Source organism: Leiobunum rupestre, chromosome 5 (genome assembly GCF_980474605.1).
Source record: "Leiobunum rupestre chromosome 5, qqLeiRupe1.1.hap1, whole genome shotgun sequence".
In the NCBI taxonomy this organism is placed as follows: Eukaryota; Metazoa; Arthropoda; class Arachnida; order Opiliones; family Sclerosomatidae; genus Leiobunum; species Leiobunum rupestre.
The window spans coordinates 26,263,274-26,280,980 of NC_143388.1; the positions used below are offsets into that span (position 1 = coordinate 26,263,274).

The following is a 17,707-nucleotide window of genomic DNA, read 5'->3' on the forward strand; positions in this document are numbered from 1 at the left end:
GACGACGACGCGTTTCTCGGCTTTGACACAAACATAACGTTTGTAAAGAAAAATACATTATGACGTGCGCTAGTAGCTGAAAACTATTCGTGAGTTCTGAACCGTTAACAGAACGGCCCAGGACCGAGCTGTGACGTCACGAAAAAGTTCTGGATAGTTCAGAACTTTTGTACGAATAGTTGTCATTCAAATTAGGATCGTCCGATTTGACGTACGCAGCCCGATGTGCAGACGAATTTTAGAGATTTTAACCTTGAGTTCCGGCCAGTACTTGCTCTTGAGCAGGTACCGTTAGAACGGTTCCGAACGGTTCAACAAGAGGTTCTTGTCTGCGAATAGTTTGCATTTGGGCAGTTCTAGAATTTGTTTTTGCCGAATAGTGCGCATGGAGACTGGTTGAACGGTTCAGAACTCACGAATAGTTTTCAGCTACTGTAAACCCAGGGGCGGCTCAAGGGCCGGGCAACCCGGGCAACTGCCCGGGGCGCCGGTTTAAGAGGGGCGCCGAAATTGAGTTGTGAGCCATTTTGGTTTACCAAGAATTGGATTCGTTTATAATATTTTTAATGAAAGCATAACATAATTTGAAAAATCTTTAGCTAATTTGAAATACAAATCGTTTTCCCAACCAAAATGTCCAACATCGTCGATGAACGTTTTTTTGCGACTAATTTATTTTCCAAAAGTAAATAAACCATAAAAATTACGGTGCATAGTTCTGACGGATGAAACATTTTCCTGGTATTTTCATTATAAACCTGGGTATAAAATATAAAGAAGAAAAAGTGGTCGGGCGATACTACAAGAATAGAAGTGTGCCAGAATTTTTAGCCCGGTGTACTTAGCAACAGGGGCCTTACCACCGGAGGCTTATCATCATATTGTCCTACGCCAGCGTCCCAAAGCCCGGACAGGTGTCAAATCCATCATGGGTAGTAGTACCCTACTACTGATGGTCGCACCTTTGACGCAAACCACTCAACCCAGCAAAAGGTGCAGCAATGGGTTGACCAATTCTCACTTCGCACACAGCGGTGGGATTAAGAGTGGATGCTATAGCAACTCCAGCCGACACCCTACCTACGTTGGTAAAGAGTCATCATACCCTTTGGAGAGAGCTCCTAAAGGGGAACGACGGGAACACAGCGGTCCACATAACCCGGCACAGCTGGCACCGTAGATACTGGTGTGCTCCAAAAGGCCGGGAAAAAGGACCAGCGTGCCCTCATACGGAGGCCCGCCACCCCACAGCAGGCTACCCAATCCGCCGAGGTGGCCAGTTTGCACGGACCCTCTCCGTTAGACTGAGCCGAAGCTCAGTTTCCAGTCCAAACCTGACCGAAGTCGGAGGTGGAGATAGGACCATTTGATCAGAGCTAACATATCCCAGTGCGCCACCACACTTATGGGTTACAAGAGCCGGACCCATAGATAAAATAACTTCGTATATAGATAGGAAACTTCACGACATCTGGTGGTGGGACCCGAATAATATTATTTGGTGAAGTTCGCACTACTCGAAGTCCGTATTAGAACCTTGGTGTAACGCAAGCCCAATTGCAAAGGCTACGCTCTTGAGAACACAGCCAACTGGCGCAGTCACTAGATGTCAGGGCAATCTCGTGAGAGTCCGTTTGCCCCATTGAAGTTTCCTATCTATATACGAAGTTATTTTATCTATGGCCAGACCCCAACTCCCCGGTAAAACCACCAGTTTTGCACACTCTAACCCATATAGGGCCACAGGAATAGTAGGAAGCCCAAAGTAACTTGCTTTCTATTTCGTTGTCGTGTATCCAGCTTTATGATAAATAAACTAGCAGGCCATCTTCAAGAATTCTATTTGTTTTTTAGGCTATTACGACCATGCATTTAGTATTCTAAAATGCATTTAAATCGTTTTCGATGGCTAGTTCCAAAGCAGTCTATCGGTACGATTTAATCTGTCGTGTGCCCGTGGTTACAGTTAGTCTCTTCTATTTTACGCGCACGCGCAGAAAGCCATTTATTTGTTTCAGTTAAATAGTTTTTGTTAGATAGATATTAATTAGAGTCACGTTGAATTGAATTAAGATGTCAGAGAAAAAGAAGCATTCTGGTTATTTTTATAAAAAAAAGGAAATGAAGAGAAGTCGTTGGAGCAGAAAAGCAAGCGACAGCTTTAAAAATATTCATGTGTAGGCCTAAAAAATCAGGCAAAAAAAGTGTTTTAATTAGGTTGTTAAAGCAAATAATTAAGTTTACCTTTTTGGGTAGTGGCAACTGGTTTTTTCATGACGTATTATTTCAATGAAAAATTTACCGTTTTTGACCATACCAATTTCATTAATGGTTTGCGTCTACCACCTATCGTTCAAAAAATAAAAATTTCAAAACGGTGAAAAATTTCACGACTTTTCTGAAAATTCCAAAAGAAAAGGGTCCTTTCTGAGAGAGTATATCCTGATAATTTCATTTCTAGCAACTATAGTTTTTGAGAAAAATGCCTGGGCCGATCAAATTAGGACAACCTGTATACTAACCGTGATATTATTCAGTATGGACATTATAATTAATGTACTTAAGGTATACTAGTCTTGCCACCTTACCTAGTGTTTCAAGCTTTATGTAAAATGACCATGTACCATAAAGAAGGTATTAAATATGTTTACACAAAGTATTTAGACAGTGATTAAAGGTATTATTTATTGTTATGAAAACGGTAAATTTTTAACATGGACATGGTAATGGTTTTTCGTGGGGGGGGGGGGGGGGTAGTTTAATTTAGTCTCAAAATAAGAGGGGCGCCAAAAGTCCCCCTTGCCCGGGTGAAAAACAATTCTTGAGCCGGCCCTGTGTAAACCAAGCTTTAGACGTAGAAGAAGAATAAAAAGTGTTCATTGTGAATAATAAACGTACAACAAATTCCTAGTTGAGTATTTGGTAAATATTTTCATCTTACTTCACCATTGGAACCGATGCTTTTAAAAACATATAATCAAATGGTAAAAGTAACTGTTTGTTGTTATTACACCCGAGGGGAATAATTTATTAGTGTTATAATTTACTTGACTATGGTATTTTTAGATATAGTATTAATCTAGTAAGTTAATAATAGTTTTTAATATTCACTGGTATTGCCAGTGTATTGGTTTCTGATAAACTCTCACCAAGCCTATCACAATGAGTAAATTTGAGTATACGTGAGTTCTTTTTTTACCGTAAATAAACGCTTAAATCTATACTCATCTTATTCAAATCCTTGAGCTCGACATCGTATTACTTTTTGAAGTTATAAATCACGATTATTTTTATTTTCCTGTGCTAAATCTCAAATTTCATGTTTCGAAAATATCGCCATCTTTAAAAAAAAATTGTCGCCCGTGGCTCTAACCACGGCCAACTTTGATCACGCGCTTTTCGCGCTACTACGGCCAACACATTCGTCGAAATTCCGCGAGCAAGGATTTTCCCCCTGCACTATAATGTGTAAGAGGTCAGCGCCACGCTCGGTTGTTATATTGTCTTCAATGTAAAAACTATACTAAAAATAATAATCCGCTAGGGGCGCTGACGTCATACACATCTTTTGCTCATAGGTTAACACAGAAACGTCAACGAATGAGATGGCCGCTATAGCGCGAGAGATGCGCGAGACATCAAAGTTGGCCGTGCTCCATAGAAATCTCATAGGTAACTAGAATTCTGCCGCCTACGGCCGAGCTTGACGCCAGTTCGCCTTGAACCTTCAGCCAATGAGAGGCCGTAGAGTGGTTCCGCCAAGGAGGATAATAATCCTCCTTGGATCCGCTACTATAGCGGGAGATAGGTGACGTCATTCTCTCTGGTGACATTAAATTCTTGGCAGAACCACTCTTTGAGCTCTGATTGGCTGAGATCTGGCTATCGTCTGCCACGGCGTTTGGCCCATTTTCCAGTTACACGGCAGCATTCTAGTTACCTATGAGATTTCTATGCCGTGCTCTAACTACAACTTTTTTTGTCGTTAGAATTAACGACAATTTTAGGTTTCTTCTGACGACAATTTTCTTAACGAGAGCCTTAAGCTTGGTTTCCACCAACGCGCGTAAGAGCGCGTCATAATGTTAATTTTTTGTCGCTCGTAAGAACATTGCACGTTTCAAAGCTGAGTGTCGCTTTTGGACGCGCGCTGGTGGAAACCAAGCTTTAGAATTGCATTTTTTCTCGCTAGCGACAATTTACAAAGTGAACGAGGATTTTCTCCCGTTAACTTCCTCACCGATAATCTCAGAATCAAGCCCGGTTATTTAACAAGACTTTTCGTCTCTGGAACGGGCTCTTAGACTGAAAAATACCGTGAAATACCGTCAAATACGATCTACTAATCAAGCGTATTGTAGGAACAAAATAAGCCGTGAAACTTGGAAGTTGCGCCAAAATAAACAAAGGTTAAAGGTTAAAGGTTTATTTTTCGATTGTCAGCCAAATAGGTTTTCTGGTTAGTTACACCTAGGAGCAACAAACACAACACCCCACACAAGGAGAACGCAACCCGTCAAAAGTCGTGGATTTTCTTGTGTACGTTTTTCATTGGCTAGACGCTTTAGCGCCTGCTACCGTCGGAAGGGGAAAATTTGGAAATTATCTTCCCCCCGCCCGTAAAACGTTCAGCGTAAAGGCTCGTGATGCTCGTCCAATGAAATTCGTACACAACCCTTCGTTAGCGTGTTAAAAGGCTAGCTGCGTTCTCCTTGTGTTTGTTGCTCCTAGGTTACACGCCACATGAAGACGTCCTCATCTATTTCCATGTGAGGACAATACAATAAACATGAGAGAGGTCTTCAAAAGGAGCATTGCATAACCTGCACACAGGTAAAGTACCCAGGAGACGACTCTGTCTTTCCCCAGTCAGTAAAGCTCCAGACCTGGCATCAAAGAGTAGGCCACTTTTGAGTCACGACCAACTATGATCAAATGCTACGACGGTATGACCAGTGATCGAAGTTGGCTGTAGTTATGTACAGTAAATTCCTAAAAAAATCGATTATGTTTCAGCCAATGAGGTAGAATAAATAGAGATCCAAATCCGCCTTCCAGGACCTACCGTTTCGCGGGACAGTATTTGTTGAGTTAGGCCTAGTAAATGAACTTAATCATATTTTGTTCTATGGTGTTATTGGAAAACCAAACCTTAATATATTTTGCAAGTGTCTGCTTATAGAAACAGATGGCGCCCACACGATTGGATAAAGGTTAAACTGAAGCCTAATTCTCCTAATCAAATAAAACGTGGCCGCGAATCCCAGATTTGTTTGGATCTCTATTTATTCTACCTCATTGGTTTGGGCTTTGATACTAAAAATTTAGTTTTGGGACCTGGCAGACTTACGATAATTATCGTACACGTCGAGGCTCGAGCTCATTTTTGGGACATACGATATTTTCAATGGCGTACTATATAGTACGCTTTTTCGATAATTCAGCTTCCGCGTACGAAAATGTACTACAATTATTAAATTGGCGGAAAAAAATTATAATTTCAAACGTTAGTTTTCAATCCGTCGAACTTTAAGAGTGATTAAAAATATTTATTTAACAAGTTTAACGTCAGTATTTCACAGAAAATTCAAAATAATTTTTCAGGCGTACGATAACGTATTTTTGAAATCGATAATTTATTGGCTCTGGTACGATAATTTGAGTTTCAGGAACTGGCAACGCTGGCTGGTGGCTGCAGCAATGCAGCCAATGTACTGCCGTGATTTGCACAAAGGCATTAACGACCAAAACGTCATTTTTAGAAAAACTCAGTTTTGTTGCTTTTTTTTATCAATGAAAAACTTTCCCTCAGAATTTTATGGAAAATATCCTATCTAGTAGTATTTTTTCTGCTCTTTTTAAATTTATAGTTCCTGATTGAAACTAGCGTTTCCTTTATCCCGCTTTTTAAGTTAAATTCCGATGTGCATGGTATTTTTTGAGTTTTAAATGTTCCCAAAGGCAATAATGCTTTTGCGCAAATTATTTAAAGGTAATCTCATATTACTTAAATTATTCGCACAAAAGCATTTAATGCTGATTGGATAAACCCATAAAATGCTTTTGTGCTAAGTAAAGGATGGCGCTTAATGCCTATTTGCGAAGTAGTTCCGTGAAAGTACCGAAATAATGCTTTTGTGACAAGCGTATATCTTAAAACCTAAGAGGGCTAGAAACAAACTAATTTCAGATTCAGAATCAGCACCACCAACTTACCCAGATAAAACTAAAACATTAAAATGTCAAAAATGGTCGTTAATGCCTTTGTGCAAATCACGGCAGCGTATTATTGCTGTAAATTTGGCGGTCGGGACTCGGAACCAGAGAGAATTCTCTCTGTCGGAACTTCGGAAGTGGTTTGTACTGTTTGTAGTTGATTTCCAGAGCAAAACAGGCTAACCATTTTGGATATAAAGCGAGTTTTCAATTATATTTATACATTATTATATTTGATATTTTTTATTATTATATTTTATTTTTACATTTGACTTATTTACAATGGCAAAAAATAAAAGTAAAGCTAGTAAAGAAAGTAAGCAAAGGCGTAAGAAATTCAGTGGTAGGGAATTAGAAACTCTTGTTTCAGGATTAGAGTCAAGATTAGAGTTAGTTAACAGGGAAATGGGGATAGGCAAAAAATATGAAAGCAACGAAGACATAACGAAAGCTTGGGACGAAATGGCGAAGGAAGTTTCGGCAGTTAGAATGGGTGTATTAAGAACAGGCACTCAACTAAGAACCAAATGGTGTGACTTCAAAAGTGTAGTGAAGAGGAAAGCTAAAGTCAATATTAGGTCTAAAAAGACCACTGGAGGGTGTCCAGCCTCTTATGATGAGCTGACACCACTTGAGCTTAGGGTCATTAAGTTAAGTGGTGAAACAGCAATTAGAGGGATAGTTGGTGGTGATAACCACATAGACGAGGTACGTAATGCAGTACACAATTTAAAAATAAATACAATTACCATTAATACATTACACATGCAGAAAGAAACTTTATCAGTCACTGCCCACAATGTTTCCTACACTCCACCAGCAAGACCCAGTACAAGTGCATTTACTGGTACTCCAAATGCAGGCCTTTATCAAATAAGCCCAATGGATACAACACCAAGTGTTGACAGAGCCTCGTTGAAATGCCCCGGTAAAATATGACAAAAAATTGAATATGGATTCCATTAGTTAAGTGAAATCTTCTTTAGCTTCACCAATTTGCAACCCAATATCATCCAAAAAGAGTAGAGGGATCGAGATAAATGCACAGATGAGTATAAATTTAAATAGGCTAGTTTTAGATAAGCAACTGCCTTACCTTAGATAAATTTTTATAAACAGAAGAAAGTTTAGCGGAAAACCCATTTCCACGCAATAACGTCCTGGAGAAGTCAACACAACCTAGGCTAATTGCTAAAAGAAGCCATGAAAATCAAAGTCCCGTACCAGTAGCTCATCTCCTGTCTCAACAGTCAAATTCAAGTAGTGAGACTGAAACTTTAGTTAAGCCAGCTAAATCTGTTGTGAACTATCCGGATGGGCTTCACAATATTTTATCATCAATCCTTAATGAAATGGTCAGTCAACGAGAGCAGACTGGCAAAATTTTGGCAGAATTCTCAAATCAGTTGAACAATGCTAACCAGATTCTCATTGGTATTCATAATGCGTTAGTGCCTGATGAATCCAAATTAAACCTCTTGTCCTTAAACATATAATTTACTATCATTAAACACATAATCATTAAAAAAATAATCACCTTTCTCCATTGCATTCTGATAACCTATTTCATTATCTTCTTAGTGCAACAACTAACGTGTAAGTTAAATAAGACCTTACTATCAGAAGAATTTATTTAAATCTTTTCGCGATAATTCTGTCAGCTGATGTTTTTTATTCCGGAAAAGCTGTCTCCATCTATCATTTATTTTCTTAAATAAATAACTAGTCAATTTCGCGGTAAATTCGAATTCCGATAATATTTTTTATATATTTTACGATTTTTTTATCCCTTCACAATATTATTTTGGGAATATTTATTAATCGAACCAGGGAAATATAGGCTTTAGTGTTAGATTATATATATATATATATATATATATATATAACATTTTTATGAAATAATTGGACAGCTCTTAACAAAATGGCAGTTTACTAGTGTTTATAAGCGATGCAAATGCCAATATAATCAAGAGGAAATACTATGAAAAAAGATTGAGATTTGAGAACAAATATATCGCGATATGAAAAAAAAAATGGCACAAAAGGGAAATGCAACAGTCCAACATGATATCACTAGACCCGTGATTACATCATTGGAAATGTTTATAATTGTACGACACTTTTTTGGAGGGAGGAATATTTTATTCTAGTGCTATGTTAATTTAAATTAGATACATTACTTACTAGCAGATATAGTTCAGTTACATTTTTTAATAGTCGCAAGGGCTGAAAACCCACCTAGACCAGCGGTATTCTGGTTTCGTAGTACCCCTATTCTGTAAGCACTTCTCGATCTCGAATCGCTCTTACGAGATGTCGAAAAACGCTATTCTATAAAATATTTGTCGAAAAATGCTACTCGAATAGAGTCGAATTCGATGGACTTCTCGAAAGTCGATCTCGTCGTGTCCGTAGCTTACGAGATCGCTTTCGACAGAGGTTTCAACCAATCATCGAACTAGTAGTTCTTTTTAACTACCTCCCCCCCCCCCCTTCTCCCGTGTTGCCAAAAACCTACCACTACCCAAACCGTCTTTCTTAGGGAAAAAAGCAATGGCGCTTGCTATAGCTCGGCTTGTAATGTTAAATATAGCCTTAGAAATCGATAATAGGCGTAATTTTCAAAGATAAAGAGTTATAAGAGACCAAACAATAAATCCTTTGGACTTAGCGCTCGGCGTTTGGATAAGAAATAATAACTTTATTCATTTTTATCCACAAACGAAAATTATCCGAAAAAAAAACCGATTATTTTACATGTTAAATTGCTATATAGCCGTGGATAATATCCATGGATACACAGTTAATCGTAATTTTTATGGTTAATCAAAACTTTAGCGGTTAATTTAGCTGTTTCGCCAAGCTCTATTTGGACTTTAAATATATACTGCAGTATTACAATGAAAATAAATATCCTTTCTCTAAACTATAAAACATGGGCGTTTGTAATCAGCTGTTTTTGTGATGATGTATTCTTATTGGTTGGAAAATAGAGAGCCTATGCGCGATTACAACCGGAAATATGTAGAACCCACGTGGTCTACTCGCTTGTCGAGAGTTGAGATGTATCACTTCGAAGTCGATTTCGATGAAGTATAGAATAGCGTTTATCGAGAAATAACTTCTCGATCGAAGTGATCGCCTTCGAGATCGACTTCGAGTCGACATCGAGAGTGAGATCGAGATAAATTAGAGAATCAGAGCCCAAAAAATAATCGATTTCAGAATTTCATTATCGTACGCCTGAAAACTGGCGGTAAATTAGAATTTTGTGTGAAATATGGACGTTAAACTTATGAAATCAAAATATTTCATAACACTTAAAGTTCGAACGATTTATACCTTATGTTTAAAAGTAACAGTTTTAACTGGTTTTCAGCCAATTTAAAAGATTATCGTACGCGCAAGCTGAATTATCGAAAAATGTGTACTATATAGTGCGCCATTGAAAATATCGTACGTCCTAAAAATTAGCTCGAAATTATCGACATGATAATTATCGTACTTCTGGCAACGCCTTTTCTCGATGCATGTCGCGCGCATGTTTTTATCGGGCATAGATAATATTTGTATATTTCCTATATCTATGTTATCGGGAGTAGCGTTGCCAGACGTACGATAATTATCCTACACGTCGATAATTTAGAGATAATGTTTGGTACGTACATAAGTATAACACTGAACGATTTTGGTTAATAATAGTCTGTCATAGAGTGATTGCGTAATCGGAAGTCGCGTAACCGGAAACTCGCTCCTTTCTCTGTTTGCTGGCGAAATTACAGCCAATTAGTTTGATGTTTTTAAATAAGAATGAAAACGCTTTCAAGTGTCAAATTGGAAAATAACTAACTAATATAATCGTAAATTCAATAGTAAATTATTTTGTCAGTCCTTAGCCACTTATTGATTTATATGGTCTTTGGCGAAACCGACTATCATTAAAGAACTAAGCATTGTGAGAATAGGAAGTGGAATACTTATATATATTATGTTACTTATGGTACGTACGATATTTTCAATAGCGTCCTATATCAAAAGTGGATATATCCACTTTTGCCTATATAATATGCATTTTTCGATAATTCAGCTCACGCGTACGATAATGAACGATAATTTTTTTAATTGGCTGAAAACCAGTTAGAACTTCGATTTTCAAACAAAGTTTTATTTCACAAGTTTTTAGTCACTATTTCAGACACAATTGAAATCCACCGCCAGCTTTCAGGTATACGATATTTTTTTCTGGGATCGATATTTTTTTGGCTGTGGTCAAGGCTGGTAAAAATACTATAAAAATGGTACAATAATAATAATTTGAGGAACTGGGGAGCAACTAAAAAACATACCAGCATACCTAGCATACCAGTTAGTCAAAATATAAGCGAACTTGGCTAATCGCATACCAACAAGCCGTCGCGTGAAAGTCGTCTCGATACGAAATGCGTTTCAATTTGTTTTTCACGTGGTGTTTTCAATATTTACTCATTATTGATTATTTTAATTCTTAAAAATTAAGTTTAATTTATTTGTATTAGGGTTTATTTTGTTTTCAGAAAATTGTAGCTTTAATGCGTATCGGTTTCACATTTTGAAAACGTTCGTTTTCGAGTTAAAGGGGCTCCAAAGTTCGGTGGCAAAAAAAGAAAATTGAGCATGCTTTTCATTCCCCCAACCCCTCACTCGACCTTGGCAGAGGTGGGCAGAGTCAACCGTAAATTTCACACTTTACTGACTTTACGCACATTTTGCCACCGAACTTTGGAGCCCCTTTAACCCGGCGCTTTTGCAAGATGAGGAGCTTTTCGCCTGTCTACCATAATGGAGCGAGCACGGCTACTTAAACTTGCGAAAAACCACCGGAAGCTTTTATTTTTTTCTAATTTCCTGGCATTTCTGTTAATGTTCTTCTGACTGCTCTTAGATTTTGGTTAATGACCTTTAAAAAAAATAGTAACGCGTAACTGAGAATTTTAAATTTCTTGATTCATGGTCTCTTTAAATATTAACTTTTAGTAAATTTTGAAACGTTTAAACTCTTCAGTCGTTGTATAACCAACCACAATAAAAAGTTTCATTATGCTTAGTACTAAATGTCGCCACTAGGTGGAATATATAATTAACACAGTAGGAGGCTGCATATAATAATAATAATAATAAGCTAGACTAATACCCAAGGCACCACCTTAGGCCTAAGTCATCCAGCGACTTTTAAAGCCATTAAAGGGTCCCCAAAGTTCGGTGGCAAAAAAAAGAAAATTGAGCATGCTTTTCATTCCCCCAACCCCTCACTCAGGGCCGTAGCTAGAGAAAATGGCGCCAGGGGCGAGCTGCAATTTTGGCGCCCAATAATATAATAATATGGACCAATTTTGGCGCCCCTATACCCTATCACGGGCACGATGCCCGAGGCGGCCGCCCCGGCCGCCCAGCCCTAGCTACGACCCTGCCCTCACTCGGCCTTGGCTGAGGCGGGCCGAGTCAACCGTAAATTTCGCACTTTACTGACGTTTCACACATTTTGCCACCGAACTTTGGAGCCCCTTTAATTCAGGTGGCAGGGTTACAATCATAGAAATCTTATAACATAGAATGATTCCGTATAAATACAAAAAGAGCCAATTACATTTTCGGAAGTTTCGTCATTATCAGCCAATCACGATTCAAAGAGTGACTACGGCAACGACTCGTTGCCATCTAGTTTGAGTTACTGAAAATAATAATTTGATTTTAGATTACGTCACCTAGCTAAAGAACCCGCATTTGATTGGCCCACGTCAATCGAGTCACGGCCCCCTGCGCGCGCTCACGTGAGCGCGTGCAGGGTGCCGTGATCGAGTTTAATGTAGTTTTTAAACATGGTAGACTGTTTCTTTACTCGTAAAGATTTTTCTCTTATATGCAAACGTTTTGGATAACTATTGCGTTGTTTGTTGTTATGGCTCCTCGATGTTTCATTTCCACATGCAGAAAACGATTTGCGGTGGACGGTAATGTGTCGTAGTACAGGTAAATGTTTGGGTTTCCTTAAGCAATTTGAAATGTTAACAAACGGCGGGCTTTCAAATTGATGATTTGGTAAAAATTACTTCAGGAAGTTCAGTGAGGCTAGTGGAACAACAACTCAGGACTATAATTACTGAAATATCCGTTTTTTTAAAAACACTTTATTTAACATTGTAAATATCGGTCTTCGTTGAGTACTATCTCTTATGTTGTTTAACAGTGGAATGTTGAATTTAAGCAGAGTGCGAGACATTTATCTTGACTAAGCTTCTAAGACAAAAAGCATATTATTAAAAAGAAGGTAAAATTTTGAAAAAGAAGACAATTATCAGTATGATTGTTGCTGTTTAATTCAATGACTGTCGTCAATTCGTCATAAGTGTCATTCGTTAGTGTAATGTATTTTTTCTGGGATATAATTACTCTTTCATAAGGTTTTTGTTTATCTAAGTTTCTACAAACATAATAATAAATATAATATTAATTACTTTAAATGTGAAATAACCTTTAAATACAAAGGATAATACTAAGGACCTTCAGTCACTGCTTCTCCCATCACTGCTTCTCCCATCACTGCCATTGACATTGCCTGCTATTTTAAAAGTTAGGCCTATGTCAGGCCTAGGCTTAAATATTTTCAAAGCGAACCAAAACGAAATCTTATTTATCTTCCTCACAATGGCATTTAAATATTCCTTATAATAAGTAAATATGAAAACAAAACTAAAAGTTCAAAAAATCTTAACACTTTCATTAAATAAAATTCCAAAAACGTTGAAGTGGTTCATGTGAAAAACTCCAGCAAACACCTCTGGGAATTCTGCAAGCTTGGATCGGATGGATCCTGTAAAAATCCTCTGAGCTTCTACTATTTTTAACCGCCATGTTATGGCGCTAGCGGCTTGCCGTAGTCAATTAATGGCCGCTGATTGGCTGAAGCTTAAGCAAAGACTATATAATCATTAGTCGTTGCTACAAAATGACTTGGCGTTAGGTTCTCCCGTAGACGGGAGCATTCTAAGTAGGAGTATAAGATTTCTATGGTTACAATGCGTAGGAGGGTGGTGGCAAGCCCTTCATGCCACGCGAGCCAACAGCTCCCTACACTAACTATTACCGTTAACCTCGACAAGTTTTTTGGAAGGGAAAACCGAAGAGCGAAATGCAGTACTTTGAGTGTTGAAACTTTATATCAAGGCAGATGATACTATCATAAATATATAATGATTAATTAATTAATGCAATCAGTAAAATAAATTTACTTAATAACACATTAGGTGGGCTGACGCCAACTTGATGCTCACCGTAGCACCTCCGCGACCTGCTAGTTGGTACCATAGACATTCTGATTCTTCTAATTTTTTTTAATACAATGATACCGGATATTATGTTCTACCTTAATAATTCATATTTTCGAAATAAAGTAGTTCTTAATAAAATTAAGTTCAATGGGGTCTACTACATTAAGCAACTGACGGTGAAATACAAGTCATATTTATATAACACATTTATACAAGATAGATAATTTATTTAAATTGAATAATGTATTTAAAAAAATAAATTAAATATTGCCATTTAAATGGGCTGGCGGCCACCTGACGCTAAGGACGAACTAGTACCATCAGAATTAGGATATTTTTTTATCTTCACTCACTAGCTGAGACGTTAACTCAGTCTTTGCAAATATGTATACCGACGGAACTTAGGGATCGCGAGGTGGTTCAAGGGTTTTACAGAAATATTAAACAAAAAAAAGTGTTTAAAGTTGTTGGGACATCAGACCCAAAACCATTGGGGGCTCAACAGATTTTAATTCAGATAGAAAACGGTTCCACGATGAAAAATGTTTAAGATATTTAAGTTCACGCAAATGCATGTTTGTATACCTTTTTTATTCCCAAGTATGCTTCTTCCAAAAGCCCCCTAAGCACGTTAAGATTATTCAAATTATCCTTAAAATTGGCTTGGCACCTAATGCACGCAATGACTTGTTGGTATGCGATTAGCCAAGTTCGCTTCTATCTTGACTAACTGGTATGCTAGGGATGTTGGTATGCATTTTAGTATTTGCCCAGGATCTGGCAAGGCTGATCGGGACCGCCATTTTAACTATCAGCACCTTAGCTCGTATGCCGAGCGTTGTATCGTCTTCGTCTATGGTATGGTCGTATGTTCTCCTGTCTCAGCTGTGCCTTATTTATAACTTAGTAGATCTTTTTTCCGAATCCTCGGATTAAAATTTTTAAAACATGTCAAAGTGTGCAATAGAAGGTTGTAATAATCGAAATGGACGTTACAAGCCATTGGATGTAAGTTTTTTTAAAGTTCCACCAGTTATTAAAAATCAGTGCCCCAACACTTTGCAATTATCGGAGCAGCGAAGGCATTTCTGGCTAATGATAATTGGTAAAAAAGGGTTAGATTTCCAGAATGCCAACAGATTTAACAGTACAGTGTGTGGAAAACATTTTGTTGGTGGTGAGTAGTAAAATAACTTTTTTATACCAAACCCTAAATATAATAGGTAATTAGCATTTTACTGTAAAACTAGGTATGCCATCTAAATTGTTTGACGTGGAAAACGTTGACTGGGTTCCAACACTACATCTGGGACAAGTTGAAAACGAAACTCCAATTAATATACCACTACACCAAAACACACGGCTAAGAAAAAGACTTCGCATCATGCAAAAATCGCTTGAAGATACGCGTCCCTTTCGTGTTTATGAAGATCAACACGAGGAGATCATGTTAAATTCATTATTGGAGTCAGCCAATGTGATTCAAGAAATAATAGAAGTGAAGAAACTTAATGATAAATCTAGAGATTCTATCGTAAATGAAATAGACATTCCAATTATGGTAGATATGGAAGGGGTCAAATCTGAAAAAATGATGTGTGAAAATGAAATTATAAGAAATTTTGAGGATGTTGAGTGCCAGACTGAATTTACCAAAACGAATAATGCAGAGTGCCAAACTGAAACTAGAAAAAGTAGAGACGTAGAATCGCAAACAGACATAAGCACTAAAGATTTAGTAGCATTAGAAAATGACAATATAAGAATGAATAATGAACTTTATAGATTAAGGGAAAAAATTCTCGAGTCTGAATTCGCTGAAAAAACCTTAAAGGATAATGATAAGAAAGTAAACTTTTATACGGGCCTACCATTTGAACGAATGAAGAATATTTTATCTTTCAATACCAAATTGATCTCCCATTCTTACTGTAATAAGCTCTCGCTCTTTCAAGAGCTCTCTGAATCTATTGCTACTAGCAGCGCTGAAACATTAGCACAGTCTGTTGTGAATGATCAAGAAAGGTTGAATCGGCTTTTGGAATTGATTAAAAACGAAATGGTAGCCCAAAGAGAGCAAAATGCGCGATTTTCTCTAGCCATTTCGAGTCATTTAGACAATAGCAATAAAATTCTGGTTGCCATACGTAATGCTCTTGTTCCGGCTGAAAAGGAAATTGACAATTTTGTTCAAGTGATCTCGCCTTTATCAACAAATAATAACACTGGAACATAAGAAGTATGTTTACTCCTCTAAAATAAAATTAAATTAATATTACTAATTACCTTTTCTCTAGCTTTCAGATGTAAAAACTTCCTACAACAGTCTCTCTTTATTTGTTATTGTCATTTTTTTTATCTTGTCCCTCAGTCTAGTCTAACGAAGTTGTCTCCATCTTCATCCTTGGTTTTTCACGTAATATATGCAAATCTTATTCAGATCATGTTCAGATTCAATAGACGCTTAAATAAAATAACTTCTAGGAAATCTCCAAGAAGTAATATATCCGAGATCCAGGACCTGCAAGATACTTGAAATAATGGAAACTTTTAACCTGTAAACAGATCATGGTGTTTTTGCGAAGTATTAAAAAGTCAAATAAAAAAAGCTACTTGGTTAAAAAGAAACACTTGTTGCATACCGTACAGGTGAAAAGTTTCCATTATTTTAACATGCACTACATAAATAGTAACTTGCAGGTCCTGGCTCTCGGAAATTTTACTTTGTGATTTCCTTGAAGATGTTTATTGTCATTCATTTACTGCTGCTGTCATCATCATGTATCTTTCTGGTGATGGTGTGAAGGCCACACTGCCACATACACCAAATAAAATTTTTATTATATTTTGAAAAAAAAAGTTTGGCGGTAGATTTTAATTTCATTTGTATATTTTTCAAAGGTGGTTATCACCAAAGATAATTTAAACTCTTACCTTAGATTCGAATACTGAGAGCTTTCCCATTGACGGTTTTTTTACGAAGCGTTTACCCTTTTCCGGCACGTGACCTCAGAAAAATCGCGCTCCATCGGTTGCGGTAAGGCGCAAACCATGGAGCGAATTTTTTCTGAGTTCCAGCGGGAAGTGGGTAAACGCTATCGGTAACGCGCGAGAGAGTATTTTCGAATCTAGGGTACGAGTTTAAATTATCTTTGTTATCACCTTCCTCGATTTTTTTACCCTTAAAAGCAGTTTGGGGTTCAGTAAACATTTCATTCTAAAGTATATTTGGAAGTTTCTTTTACCATTGCAGGGCTGATACTGGGTTACTTTTTTAACTAAAAGTTAACTTTTTTTAAATCGGTTACTAAATGTTACTATTTGTCTAATTTGGTTACTAAAAGTTACTTTTTTGAAATTTGTTAGGTTATCTCTAAGAAAAAATATTTTACCATATTTAATTGTATCATATTTAATTTTAGTACTGCCCGTAGAAATCAAAAATTCCGTCTTTTAACAAAATCCTTTATTCGTAACGAAGGGAAACGTGTTTAGCTACAAAACTAGCGGGAGAGGCCGCCACCGGCCAATTCCCTAGAAATGTAACGGCCGCTCCCTAAGCCAACTTATGTCTACTCCTATTTTGGCAGCCACATTTTTTTATCGTCTTAAAGAACGTCTGCTTAAATTATCACTTTTAGTTACTTTTAGGTTACTTTTTGGTTACTATTTTTGAAGAGGTTAGTTACTATTTCCACTAAAATTAGTTATGAATTTGAGTATCGGCCCTGCCATTGGTATCAGGTCAAAAGGGAGATGTGTCCCCTTTTTTCTTTAAATGATAGCTACAATAATAAAGACTTCTATTTTAGCAAAAGTGACATAAGACCCAAAAGTGTGTCAACTCTACCTTCGCGCCCGTTAAAATATTTACTGAGAGCTAGTCTCACAAAAGACTACATAAACTACTAGTTGGAATAGTACTAGCAACGTTATAGTTAGCCTATGGTCTGCCGCGATTTTCTCTCATCGATTTATTTTCCCGTAGACATACGTTCTAAAACGCCTCACTCGGCGGCGCTGAAGTGGAGAAAATTACAAATTTTGATGACGTATTTTCAACCCCCTCTCCCACTCCCTCTTTTTACTTCGCGACAAACTCTCATTAAAAATTATACCGTACTGACACACTTTTGGGTCTTATGTCGCTTTTGATTTTAGGAATAGATGCTTCAATAAAACATCAT

The 17,707-nt window shown here is 37.3% G+C and overlaps 2 protein-coding genes across 2 annotated transcripts; both read left to right on the top strand.

The window, feature by feature from the left end:
- Positions 1 to 6,412: 6,412 nt before the first annotated feature.
- On the top strand, positions 6,413 to 7,715 carry LOC149943997 (uncharacterized). The gene is made up of 4 exons (XM_090175238.1): positions 6,413 to 6,924; positions 6,988 to 7,144; positions 7,203 to 7,268; positions 7,336 to 7,715. Exons 1-4 carry the CDS (start codon positions 6,499 to 6,501, stop codon positions 7,710 to 7,712), a joined length of 1,026 nt encoding a protein of 341 aa, XP_090031364.1. The 5' UTR covers positions 6,413 to 6,498; the 3' UTR covers positions 7,713 to 7,715.
- A 6,649-nt stretch (positions 7,716 to 14,364) lies between these two features.
- On the top strand, positions 14,365 to 16,333 carry LOC149943998 (uncharacterized). The gene is made up of 3 exons (XM_090175041.1): positions 14,365 to 14,697; positions 14,771 to 15,759; positions 15,818 to 16,333. The coding sequence occupies exons 1-2, from the start codon at positions 14,469 to 14,471 to the stop codon at positions 15,754 to 15,756; spliced, it is 1,215 nt and encodes a 404-aa protein (XP_090031167.1). The 5' UTR covers positions 14,365 to 14,468; the 3' UTR covers positions 15,757 to 15,759; positions 15,818 to 16,333.
- Positions 16,334 to 17,707: the final 1,374 nt, after the last annotated feature.

Excerpts from the sequence above, each read along its gene's own strand:
- LOC149943997 (XM_090175238.1), top strand. The coding sequence starts at position 6,499 with ATGGCAAAAAATAAAAGTAAAGCTAGTAAAGAAAGTAAGCAAAGGCGT. Across the intron at positions 7,145-7,202 it reads AGCCTCGTTGAAATGCCCCG|CTTCACCAATTTGCAACCCA; the intron begins GTAAAATATGAC and ends AATCTTCTTTAG. Across the intron at positions 7,269-7,335 it reads CGAGATAAATGCACAGATGA|AAGAAAGTTTAGCGGAAAAC; the intron begins GTATAAATTTAA and ends TTTTATAAACAG.
- LOC149943998 (XM_090175041.1), top strand. The coding sequence starts at position 14,469 with ATGTCAAAGTGTGCAATAGAAGGTTGTAATAATCGAAATGGACGTTAC. Across the intron at positions 14,698-14,770 it reads TGGAAAACATTTTGTTGGTG|GTATGCCATCTAAATTGTTT; the intron begins GTGAGTAGTAAA and ends CTGTAAAACTAG.